This window comes from Procambarus clarkii, chromosome 25 (assembly GCF_040958095.1).
Source record: "Procambarus clarkii isolate CNS0578487 chromosome 25, FALCON_Pclarkii_2.0, whole genome shotgun sequence".
Taxonomy (NCBI): domain Eukaryota; kingdom Metazoa; phylum Arthropoda; class Malacostraca; order Decapoda; family Cambaridae; genus Procambarus; species Procambarus clarkii.
In genome coordinates this window covers 5,227,630-5,241,110 of record NC_091174.1, presented here as the reverse complement: position 1 = coordinate 5,241,110, position 13,481 = coordinate 5,227,630, and the positions used below count along the sequence as shown (strand labels likewise).

General features: G+C 35.1%; 1 protein-coding gene across 3 annotated transcripts; it reads right to left on the bottom strand.

Moving 5' to 3' along the window:
• Positions 1–943: 943 nt before the first annotated feature.
• On the bottom strand, positions 944–9,724 carry LOC138368614 (reticulon-4-interacting protein 1 homolog, mitochondrial-like). 3 transcript variants are annotated; one of them, XM_069331202.1, is made up of 10 exons: positions 9,632–9,724; positions 8,147–8,343; positions 7,504–7,672; positions 7,039–7,134; positions 5,470–5,609; positions 4,247–4,444; positions 3,258–3,367; positions 2,882–3,029; positions 2,332–2,457; positions 944–1,147 (listed from the first exon to the last, which is right to left on the bottom strand). In XM_069331202.1, the coding sequence occupies exons 2-10, from the start codon at positions 8,312–8,314 to the stop codon at positions 1,037–1,039; spliced, it is 1,266 nt and encodes a 421-aa protein (XP_069187303.1). In that variant the 5' UTR covers positions 8,315–8,343; positions 9,632–9,724; the 3' UTR covers positions 944–1,036. The 3 variants fall into 3 exon arrangements, with proteins under 3 accessions (XP_069187303.1, XP_069187304.1, XP_069187302.1); XM_069331203.1 differs by lacking the exon at positions 9,632–9,724 and adding an exon at positions 9,431–9,608; XM_069331201.1 differs by lacking the exon at positions 9,632–9,724 and adding an exon at positions 9,276–9,424.
• Between the last annotated feature and the right edge of the window lie 3,757 nt (positions 9,725–13,481).

Sequence of the window (13,481 nt, the reverse complement as noted above, 5' to 3'; positions counted from 1 at the left end):
TACCATCTTGACAGGTTGTTGCTTTTTATCTGAATACTCGTAGGTTATATCCCTTTCTCGTTATATAACTTAGCCGGCTCTTATTCTTATCTTTTTTTTAAGATATTGTCACATCAAGTGGGAAGCCATGCCACGGGTTATGCATGTCACAGCATGTGGAAGGGATGCCAGAGCAGGGAAAGGCATGCTGTGGCAGGGGAAGACATGCCATGGCAGTATTTATGCATGCCACAGCACTTGGAATGGATGTCATGGCAAGGAATGTTACATCAAGAGAAATGTTAGCCATGGGTATGGCACAGAATGGCAAGGCATGGCATAGCATGGACAAGGCATGGAGAGCATGGACAAGGCATGGCATAGCATGGACAAGGCATGGCATAGCATGGACAAGGCATGGAGAGCATGGACAAGGCATGGCATAGCATGGACAAGGCATGGCACAGCATGGACAAGGCATGGCATAGCATGGACGAGGCATGGCACAGCATAGACAAGGCATGGCATAGCATGGACAAAGTATGGCATAGCATGGACAAGGCATGCCTTTTAGGAAAAAAGACACCAATAATTTATTGTGTCAAATGACAAGAAGCCAGAGTGAATTCATACTCGTCAAGCTCATATCGAAGTCTCCCACCCCACCCCCAAGATCGAATTACTGACCCCGCCCAGGATGCAACCCCACAACAAGCTGACTAACTCCTGAGTACCTACTTACTGCTAGGTGGACAGGGGCATTAGGCGATAGGAAGTGCACCCAACCATTTCTGTCTCGCCCAGGATTCGAACCCGGAATTCTCGATTGTGAGTTGAGAACGAACCCAATGTTCTACCGGGACCCTTTATAGTAGTCCTTGCCTTCTTATAAATACATAAACCCCTCTGTACTCTGACCATTATGTGCAATAAGTTTCATAGGGCAAAAGACAAAAAATAGACAGTCAATTCATACATTTATTATTTTCAACTATATACAGAAGTTTTGGTTATAGTAATTAATTTGCTTCTTATCTTGTCTCCCATTCATCCCCTCTTATTGAGACATGCTAATAACAGTCTTTCCTCTAGCATGACCATTAATAACATAACTATATGCTTCTGGCGTTTCAGTAAATGGGAAGACTTTATCAACCACTGGTCGAATCTGAAATTAAGGAGAACATTTTAATCAGTAGACATTTCCAATTCTTACAACTCTTAACACTCTAAGAAGTAATTAATGCAGAAAATAAGTCATAATAATGTTGCTGAAAATTAGACACCCAACCCATAATTTGCTACAAATTACCTACTTAAACTTATGTTAGATTAAGGACCTGCCCGAAATGCTATGAATGTTAGTGACTTTACAAGAATGTAAAATCATTAATGCTATGTATTCTCATGAACCCAATGTACCTTCCTGAATATAATATATAAATAAATAAATCAAATAAATAATTAAAAACAATATTTAGTGTGTATTACCTTACATTCATCAAGTCTGAATACAAAAAAGAAATTTCAGGATACCAAAACATCATTATAAGAATCCTTTAACCCCTCTGAACAACCAAATGTATCACTGAACACTGCAGAGAATGTGGGGAATATGGTACCTAATTCATTAATTATAATGTATTCTTAAATATCCCAAGATTGCTCTAGATCATGTATTTAATTTTTAAAAAAATCTCTATAATGATTCAGGATATCAAAAAACATTCGCTACTGTATTATGATCCAGGATATCAAAGAACATTTTCTATGATGTTCCATACAGAGCAATTTAGCATCTTATGAGTATATTCTCATTCTAATGCTAACTCTAAAATTAAGCAATATTTCCTCTCAGTTTTGCATTGCATTGCATAGCCACCCTAAAAAGAACTTAAAGGAACATGTTTGCAAGTTTAACATGTTATACTTACACCTATGGAACATCGACTGTGTGTTACATGCCTTGCAACCCTTGTCAAAGCACCATGAACTATGAATATAGGAAATATGAAACATGACGTACATAGCTCCCATCCCCATAGGAACAAACACAATAAGTAATTACATGCCTTGAATCACTGTCAAAGTGCTATAAACTTCACAACACCCTATGTAGTCACTAAATTAACTACACATGGTACCTTAAACTTTTCAGCTCCCTGAATCCCTGATGGTTCATGGCCATTAGTTGTAAGAAAATGCATATATAATTTTCACTATTCAAGGAGAAATTTAAAAATAAATATAGCTAAAATTATACAGTACTGTACTTACATTACTACAGTATCATTATTTTTAATAAACAAAAATACCAAAACACCTAATGAGAATAATGATATTAAACCCTACCTTCTGACTGGCTAACATTTCTGTGATTTGCTTTAGGGCACATGGGTTGGGCGTATAGAAGGACCATTTGTAAGTTCGCCCTTCTGACAAGGAAGTAACATTCCTCCACAAAAGGTCCTTTGTACTCTGAAAAAAGTTATAAAAAAAGTGTTTAGTATATATACAAACATTCAGTTTGTTCTCACATGTATGTGGCAAGTTATAATATCATGCCTGGTAATCTAAACCTCTAGCTTGTATAAGGGCATGTCCATTAGACAAATATGCCATTGAATCTTGAATGTCATTTCCTTATTACATCAAGTGTGGTTAGTTAGTATCCCTTCCATTGCATTTATGTGTTTCAACCTCACAGTGGTTTAGAAATATCATAATGTGGGCATGAGATAAGATATATACCATATAGTAGTAAAAGCCAAGGCATGCAACTGTAAATAAAACAGGTAATTAAGCTATACAATGTTAAATCATATATATAGATGGATAGAACGTGATGTTAGATATAGATGAATATTCATGTATAAAATGATGAATGTATGTGAAGAAATACCTTGACAAGGCCAACCATCATGCCCAGATCATCTATGTTTCGTAACAACGGTGATGTGAGCGTAACATAGGAAGCTCCCTTCCAGGGCTTCAGTGCTTTCATGTAGTCTAAGTCTTCAACACCAGAGGCATTAATCACAACATCAAAACTGTTGAGAAAATAATATTCTTATAAAATAAACAGTTAAGACAATATTTTGCCTTTTTCATTATTTTTTGAATGCAAATTTATCTTTCTATAAGGGGATTTATATTTATTTATTTATTATATTTATTATTTATAATTTTTTTGTACACACATGCATCTATCTCACTATAAGCTACAAGTAAGAATTTACAAAATCAAATGCCATGTGCTGTATCTGCTTTTCACTTACCCTCCATCTGCAATAAGCATACTTTTGGTAGCTGCATCTCTATAATCCATTGTTTCTACACCAAAACTTGCCACCATACCTTGTGCATCTGAAGAGCAGAGGCCAACAACCTGTAATACATGAAGCTTTTAATGCCAGATGAGCTTAGGAATATTTCTGCCATGATCCAATGAGATTTACTTGCATTTGACAAAGTTAATATTGATCTAAACAAAGATTGACCAACACCTAGCAATTCTTGATCTTTGATATACAGCAGTATTGAGTCTGCTACATTCCTCATTAACAGCAACATGAATCCATGTAACCCTCTACTTGTTAAAAGGATCACCAGCCAAAGACACACTATTATGCAGAGTCAAATGCTGCTAACATACTAAATCACTAAGATTTGTTCTGCATACCAAGTAATTTGTTAATAATTTTCTAATAATGTACATATCTGTTTTCTCTAAAGTCTCCCATTGTCTTCAAATAAGTGCCATTTTCAGAAATTCTCCTTTCAAACCCACAGTATTCTAAGTTACAGCCTTGTTGAAAGTACTAGACACACAGTCATGATTATTATATATTTATAAAGTACAATACTTTTAAATAGAGCTGACAAACAATTGGGTTCACTCTTAACCCAGTCGAGAATTCCCAGTTCGTATTCCAGGAAGGAGAAAAATGGTTGGGCACATTTTCTACATTAGTATCACCTAATGCTCCTAATGTTCACCTAGCAGTAAATAAATAACCAGGAGTTAGTCAGCTTGTTGTGGGGTTGCACCCTGGTGAGTGTCAGTAGTTTGACATTGGGAGGTTATCCAAGGTATATAAACACTGTCTGCCTGTCCCCTGACACAACAAATTAGTGTTATTAATATAAGATAATGTAATATTTGCTTAGTACAGTACACTATTTCCTGTAATTTAATAATGTAGGAATGTCACTCTACTTCTTACTCAGTAATATAACAGGTTGTAATTAAACCAATCAAAGTGACCTCAGCACCCCATGATGAGAGGAGCTGACAGAGGAAGATTCCCACACCCCCTGAGGCGCCGATAATCAAGACACGAGACTGTGGGGCGGTAGTGGCGGTCACCATGCCTGTCAGTGTTACAGCACTCCATGCTGTTAGACCCGCATATGGGATGGATGCAGCTTGTTCAGTACTAACATTCTCTGGCTTCAAACAAACCTGCCACAAATATATTGAATTTAGGTTAGTATTACATTGCACTATAAAATTTGAGTTCTGAATAATTACAAAAATAATTTAAATGTACAGTATTTATATAGCAAAAGATTTCTTTCATTACAATCATTTTAATATGCAGAAAATCAGCTAATAAGGATAAAGAAATGTTTTCAATTTTCAGAATACAATTCAATTTTCTATATAATTTCATTGATTTTGAAGAAGATATTACAGTATTTGGATAATTATAATAAATCTATAATGATAAACTGAAAAGTTAGTCTGTCTGTACACTTTACATCTGGACACCATTGAACAGAATTCACACTAACTTTGCAAAACCTGAGGAAGGCCATAGACTATGGCCTTCCACAGCCATATTGGGTTTCAAGTTTCTGGACCCCCTACCTTTAGTAATGAATGTCTTGATTCAGTAGCTATACTCATAGTTTAAACAAAATCTGCATCATGGTAGGCCTAAATACAAATACTATATACTGTAGTTTATAGTACATTGCTACCCTGTTTAACCTGAGGGTAGTGTTTAAACCTGAGGATAAATTCATACACAATTGTATTAATGTTCAGATAAGTGTTTTATTGTTCAAATGCACTTATGCTGAAGGTTTACCAGAGCACAGTGTGAGCTGACTGAAACTGTATTTAAACTGCCTCACTGGGCAGCATTATAGATACAACAATTAATATTTTTTCATAATTCATGCTATAGCAAAATCAAGGGTAGAAATAGCCTAAGCTACTCTATCCTTTTTGAGATGTATTTCTTTTTTTTCAATAAACTTATTTGAACTATAGCAAAATGTGGAATTTTTACAATATGAAAACTCTGATTCTTACACTCAAAAGGTAAATTAGGTACTGTAAATAAATTAATCTGTATTAAAATAACTAAAAAGTAAATGTTTAAACTCATACACACATAACAAATAACTTTTGTGGGTTAGAAATATATTTGCTACAAATATTTTCCTGGGGAGAAGACTCGATTCCATTTCCCAACTTACATTGCATGCTGCAGTTACAACATACTCCGCATGTGAACCTTGATGTTGGGGACTGACTACACCAAGCACTTGGTCACCAGCCACCACACCCTTTACGTTTTGACCCACACATACCACCTCTCCTGCAAAGTCTCGCCCACCTGAAAAATTCAAAGAAACCCTAGCTAGAAAGTTAATTTATCTTTAACACCTGTTTTTGTGTAACCAAACAATTACCTAATTGTCCATACTTACTACTTCTTTTACAACATATTACTTTGTTAAAAAATCATAAACAAAAACATTGATATATTTTTTTTAAATATATTCAAAATTCTAAAGCCACTATGTCCAAAGAACAGGATTATGTATTAAGACAGGATGATATTCTCTCACCAGCACCATAGGGATATTTTCAATTACTGTACCTGTAGTTCTTTCAAAAAACCCTTCCAAGCCTTCCTTGTCATTACAAGTGACTGCCAATGTAGGGCTCTCACTAACTACCTACTGACCAGCCACCCCCACCTATGCAAACCTGCCACATTATCCTCACAACATGGTTCCCTAACCAGCCACCTCATTCTTCTTGATTATGTCTCATGTCAGTCAACAGGAGAGGATGAATTTCATTTAAACTTACTAATTTCATTCTAATCTTAGTTTTTGGTGGTCAGTGGGTCTATACTTATATTGTATATATAATGCTTCTTTTGTGGGTTCACAAGTCTTTGTGTCTTGATGTCACAATTGTTTAACAATTCCATGTTTAGGGTCAATGAGTCAGGCTGCTTTTTCTGTGTGGAACGTGGAACCTTGTGTCATGTTCCATGTGGTCTATGTCAGTGACTTAGCTGCCTCCTCCCGGAGAGGTGTGTGGTGGTACACTATGGCTGCTGCACATGCCTATGCAGGAAGTATTTAGCATTCTTTCTTGTAACATAAAAAATTAAATATGTTTCTTTAAACACATACACTGCTACTCTAAGTTACACACTATTTCTCATTCAATTAGTGTTGTTGCACAACACTGGGTTTCACAAAGCTTAGATTGGTTTCCTCCTTCTTAGAGATGTTTTATGTCTAAAGTGTGTGCCTTCTTTTCATGACTTTTTAAGTCATCAGGCACATGTTTAGTGTATGCTAATTTTCTTTCTCTAAAACTTGGGCTCCACTCACCTGCCTGACTGTGCATGATCCTGTCCTATGGATATGATGGATTTTAGATTAGTGTGCAACCCAAATGATCTGCTCAGAAATTAGTTTTTCATTTCAAAGCCTTTTTTTATACAAATAATGAGAGCTGCTTTGCTATGAACATTCTCTAAATGTAAAACATACAACTAAAGTAAAACAGAAATAGTGAGGTAGCAAAAGCTATATTTGGCATGTATGATTCGCATGTCACGTGTATGTGTTTATATAAAAATTTATGAATATATAAGTAAATAAATAAATAAATAAATAAATAATTGTGTTTAAAAATGTATTGTAGAGCTCCATCAACCTGCACAGTCCAAAATAAGAAGCGTTAAAGTATGAAGATTATAAATCCAAATTATCCCATTTATTAAGTTCCTTAATACAAACCTGTTAATGGAAACTTCCTTTCCTCTTCTTTAAACGTTCCTTGCTTAACACGATCCATTGCCCGCATCATATTCAAAACTTTATCACCATAACCCTCTGGAATTATTTAGCTAGTTTTATAATTATGGAATCATTCTGGATTATTTTGTTTTATTCATTACAATAATCTTTCATTATTTCCCACTCACACTGGTTATTGTACATACAGCATATTCAGTATAGTACAGTATACAGTATATATACACTATCTAAATTTTGCATGTGCTATGCAGTACATATTTATTATTTTTTTAAATGATGCTGTACTAGTTTTTAACATTATTTTATGCAGAAAATCAACTGGTAAACATTACTTCATACTGTATTATATTTCGAATTCAATAAACAAGGCAGAATTCAAATATTAATGAAATGTCACACTCTGTAATCAAGCAAAATTAATACAAAATGAATACCAGTAATTACTAATAATTTTTGTGTCAATAGGATTTACAGAGGCAGCATGGACCCGCACAAGCAGATCTCCAGGGTCTAGGACTGCCGGTGTCCTCACAGAACAAAGCGAAAGCCCATCAACTCCATCGTAACGAGATGTCTGCCACGCTTTCATCCTAGGCCCGCTAGCTGAGTCAGCCTAGAGCAAGCATGATAAGAAATATAACCAAAAAAATATGTAACAGGATTTTCAAGTATCATTACATATAATGCAATTATAATTTAGATATTATATGGCTTTCAAATTCTTCTTCTAAATTGGTATTACATCAAGTGATAATCGTCCTTAAAGGCAAATGTTTGTTAGGGAGTCCAAGACTAGTTAGAAGCAAGTTATATTATGTACGTAATATATGTTTATCATGACTAAAAGGGATATAAGATGGATATTAATATTCTGCTTTGGAAAGAATGGATAATATGTATAAATTCTGCAGTTCTAATTTTTTATGTATCATAATGAATGACACTACCGTACTGCAGTAAATATATATCTATTTACAGTATTTGCCTTTAAACATATATAATATGGATGTTATTCACTTTCATTAGAAACTGATCAATTTATTTCTCACATTAAGCAAAACATAACACAAGTACAGTACAAACAAACCTCAGTAAAAGGCATAGCTTTATGACAAGACACCGATAGGCCCCGCACTGAGCACGGTGTCTTGTGTAGAGACTTTCTAAAAACATTTGGGGTAGATCTTCGTCCTGCAGCAACAGCATGCCTCCCCATTGGCTGCACCTTCTTCACTTGGCATAGTACACCAATCATTGCTATTTTTTGATGTCCAACATATGAAACTAAATAAAGATTTTACATATTATTCTCATGATTAAAGAATAAGATTAAAGTAAATCTACAGTCTTAAGGCTCTGAGAACTGAGAGCTTTGCAACTAATATAAAGTACTGTAATTCACAAATCACCATAAATACCGTACAGTACCGTAATTATGGAAAATTATGTATGTACTGTACTGTATATTATATGTCCATAATAATGTGTGATCCAAGGGTTTCATAACCGATAATTTAATCATTTTATACAAACGTGCTGTGACCTTAATTATTAAAATTAGTCGTGTCGTGGTACAGATGACTAGAGCCTGTCTAGGAACATCCAGTGCATAGTTTCGAATCCTCATCAAGGCTCTTGTGAATTTGTTCAAAATTAGTATTATTACAAGTATATAATATGCAGAGTATTCCTCTATACAGTATGTACTAGAGTACCACATGTATACATGAATATGTTGCAACTCTACAATACCATATATAAATGAAGATGGTGTCAACTGGTGCTAGACATTAGTGAGATGTGCATTTGGATTATTGTATCCAAGCATGGAGACCACCTTTTCAGGACATAGCTGCTCTGGAGCAGGTGTAACACCAGGCAACAAAAGTCAATCCAGAGCTAAGTCATCTCTTGTATCAGGAACGCTTGAAGGCCACAGGGCCACAGGAAGGTTTGCAACACTGCAAACCAGGCATGACAGGGCAGATCTCATTTAAGTTGATAAAATACTGAACAAGTTATAGGGTGTTGATCCGGATATTTTCTTCAAAAAGTCAGATGTAACACAAATTAGGAGCAACGGTTTCAAGCTCAACAAGCCACAATGTAGGAACGGAAACAGGAGATGCTTTTTCACCCACAGGGTTATTAACCCATGGAACTGCCTACCCGCCGAAACTGTAACTGCCCAAACTGTGTTGTGTTTCAAAATATACCTGGAAAAAATCTTCAAGGCTATGGGGGGAGGGGGAACCTTCGACAAGCTGCCGGCTTCCTGTCCTTGTTGTGGCCCCCAGGTAAATCCTGTAAAAAATAGGTAAATGCCCACTGGTACAACTTAAGAGTGTACACACACACTCAATGCACGTACATGACTCAAGCACTGTCCACAGTTTATTACAAGATAAGATAACCACTACCTATAAGCTATCCTGATACAGAGATACCTTTAGAATACTACTGCAGCTTATGTCATATACATAACAGCAATATATGAGTCTCTTCAATTACAAATAATCACTTTTTGTAACAAAATACAACTATAAACAAAAGCGTAGCTAAATATTATTACTAATATAGACAGCAGACAAGTTGACAGAAGTTTCTTGAGAAAATTTGTTTACATTTCCGTTCGTGGTCAAAAAATCGGATGCTTAAGCCGGATTACGATTCACCTCGTTTTTTGTTTTAAAAATAATAAAAGTTATATAAATTACGGTGACCATTCCAATTGTAAACTATGTGAACAAGAGCTAGAACATACTCTCCAACACTATATCTGTGATTGTCCTGTTATCAGTGATTTCAGACCAAATGGTATGAGGTATTTTGAGCTCAGTAATCACTTCATACACTCAGAAATATTGGAAGATATTCTTGTGCTATACCTTTGCTAGTGGAGGCTAATAGATCACCCTTACATTTCATGTTCTCTCCTGATTCCATGTATTATTATTATAATAATAATAATAATAATAATAATAATAATAATAATAATAATAATAATAATAATAATAATAATAATAATAATAATAATAATAATAATAATAATAATAATAATAATAATAATAATAATAATAATAATAATAATAATAATAATAATAATAATAATAATAATAATAATTAATAATAATAATAATAATAATAATAATAATAATAATAATAATAATAATAATAATAATAATAATAATAATAATAATAAATAATAATAATAATAATAATAATAATAATAATAATAATAATAATAATAATAATAATAAATAATAATAATAATAACAATAATAATAATAATAATAATAATAATAATAATCCTGTGAAATGGGATATTAGATCATTAGATTATCAAATTTGAGATATTAGATTATCAAATTTGTGTTTATATATCCTAATTTGTATTTATAAACAGGTAATTAGAGAAAAAGAAGCAGGATAGGCTTACGTTCTTATTATTCTTAATATTAATATTAAAAATATTAATATGTTGTAGTTTTATTTTTTATTAAACATTTGGTTTTAATTTTAAATAGTAAATTAACACAAATTTCCAGAGTTCGCAGTTTTCAAGAGAACAATAAAGATAATAACAGAGTAAATATAAACAACTTAAATTATTTACATTATGTATTTGATATTACAAAAATGCGATTCATCCAGAGCAGAAATATAAGGCACATTACTTAAGGGTCTCAGTTTGTGGGATGTACCACATCAAATTGTTTGGATGTGTGATAATGGTATGATAGAATACTTAGGAGCTACAAGAATTTTGCCCCAAGAGTGTAACACTTATATGCTGTGCTTACTATATTAACCTGCTATGTTAAATGGGATTCTTGTGCTGTATTGTGATTTGTATATATTTGTACTCATTGAATTTGTGCGCCCCTTGAGGGACTTGAAGTAGAAGGGGGTAGAAATAGCCTAAGCTACTCTATCCCTTTGAGATGTATTTTTTTCTTGTCTCAATAAACTTACTTAAACTTGAACTTGAATCTCTCAAATGTAACCAAAAGATGCGCTTTTGTCAACCAATTTAAAAGAAAGTCTAAGACATATCTAATTAACATCATGTAACAGATGTCACTCACATTTCTTTAATCAAAATAAATCAGCTTTGTGTTCTGCTGTTATTATACATATTAAATATTATAATAAAGCAGTCTATGCTTTTCCACATTTAGTATCACTTAAGACTTACTTAATCACTTTCAAATTTCTTGAACAATCCATGTATATTTACCTGAATTTACCTGAGGGCCCCTAATATTAGTGGCCTCAACAAGGACAGGAAGCCGGCGGCTTGTCAAATGTCAGCCCAGTTTGCCCTGATGAACTTTTCCGATTGAATTTTAAAACCCAGCAGTTTTGTCATTTACGTCTTCGGCGGGTAGGCGGTTCCATGGGTTTATCACCCTGTGGGTGAAAAAGCATCTCCTATTCTCAGTCCTACATTGTGGTTTGTTGAGCTTGAAACTGTTGCTCCTCGTTTGTGTGACATCTAACCTTTTGGAGAAATTGTTCGGATCAACAGCCTCCAAAATGTTCAGGGCCAGATTCGCGAAGCAGTTACGCAAGAACTTACGAACGTGTACATCTTTTCTCAATCTTTGGCGGCTTTGTTTACATTTATTAAACAGTTTACAAGCATGAAGACTTCTCACTCAACTGTTGTTACTGTAATAAACAGCCTCCTGGTGCTTCGGAGCTCATTAACTGTCTAATAATTGTAAACAAAGCAGCCGAAGATTGAGAAAAGATGTACACGTTCGTAAGTACTTGCGTAACTGCTTCGTGAATCTGCCCCCAGTATTTTAAGTTACAATGATATCCACTCTGTCATGCCTGGTTTGCAGTGTTGTTAGCCTGGTGGCCCTCAACCGTTCCTCATACGAGAAATGACTTAGCTCTGGAATTACTTTTGTTGCCCGGTGTTGCACTTTCTCCAGAGAGAAGTTAGGTGAGCTGCTCTAGACGACGGACGATTATTCTTATTGTATTTATTGGAAATTGTTTCCCTGGGGGCCGGGCCTTTCCTAACCCCCAGTTGGGTGCACTCCATTACCTTAAGTTAGACCCAACAAAGCTTTCTAACAGTGCTACACTCAAGGAGTAGAGGAAGAAAGAAGTATTCGAAGAGGTGAAAGGGTCCAAGATACTAACATCCTTCAGACTGCCACAGTCCCCCAACCCATCCTCTTCCCCCTCACCCAGAATGTTTACTAACATGTCGATAGTTTGTGATGGATAAATATATACGTTGTACTGAACGGGGTGAGAATAACCTGAACTACCTCATCCCTCTGTGTGTATTTATCTTAATAGAATTATTTCAATTTCAGGTTCACTCCCTCCCTCCCTCCTTTCCGGAACAGGGGGAGTCACTTACTATGCCCGGCAGCTCTTGGCCAGAACACTGTTGTCGTATTAGCCGAGGAGAGGGTTGGTCACTGGCTATCGCCAGTTCTCGCCTCAGAGGTGAATTCCAGTTTTTAATTTATCCGAAAACCTCATCCATGATTCAGCTGACGCCTCGAAGCACCTCTCCTTCCTCTCTCTCTCTCTTATTTCTTGTTCCTCGACCTTCTTCTTCAACTTCCCCATTACTTTCCTTTCCTCTTCTTCCTGATTCTCTTGCATCTTACTGTTATTCTGTTCTTACTACTCCATTACTTTATTCACCTTCTCATATTATGCTCCTATTCTCTCTATATATGTATTCTTTTTCTTCTCTTACTCCTTTTCTCCTGTTTTTGTCAAAATGTTCATTCTAGCCTCTCCTTAATCATATTCCTCTTTCTTCTGCTATTACTTATGTTCCTCATTCTCATATTTCTTCTGATTTACTTTTTTCTCTTCATTTTGTTGATTCCCCATTTAATGGGTATGGGGTGCACAATAAATGCACCCCATACCTATCCTGTGAGCGGTAGCGCAAAAAGCATTTCAGAGGACACAAAAGGTCTTTATCAGACCTCATCTTAGATTATTACATAAACAATTTCATCTATTCTTCACACCTTATAATTACAATGTCAGCTAGTTACGGAGAAAGTGCTATTTCAAGAGCTACATATTTACAGTAAGTCATTATACATTAATGGTAGGTCTTATCGCTAATACATAATAGTTCAGAGTCATAGGGGAGCTTCTGTTTATTATTAGTCTTCACAATACACTACTTGTTTCTGAATCACATATTAACCTCCTCATCCTGTTCCTCCACTGTTCTAGGGAGAGTCGAACAATGATACATGACTTATTTGTATTCAGAAGCTGCACAAAAGCTCTTCCGTCTGCCCTCTGCTCCTCTCACACACACACACACACACACACACACACACACACACACACACACACACACACACACACACACACACACACACACATACACACACACACACACACACACACACGCACGCACA

Bases quoted from the DNA above. Each gene is read 5' to 3' on its own strand.
- LOC138368614 (XM_069331202.1), bottom strand. From the start codon at position 8,314: ATGATTGGTGTACTATGCCAAGTGAAGAAGGTGCAGCCAATGGGGAGG. The intron at 7,673-8,146 runs GTTTGTTTGTAC...TGCTTGCTCTAG, and splicing joins AAGCTATGCCTTTTACTGAG to GCTGACTCAGCTAGCGGGCC. The intron at 1,148-2,331 runs GTAGGGTTTAAT...CCTTAATTTCAG, and splicing joins AAATGTTAGCCAGTCAGAAG to ATTCGACCAGTGGTTGATAA.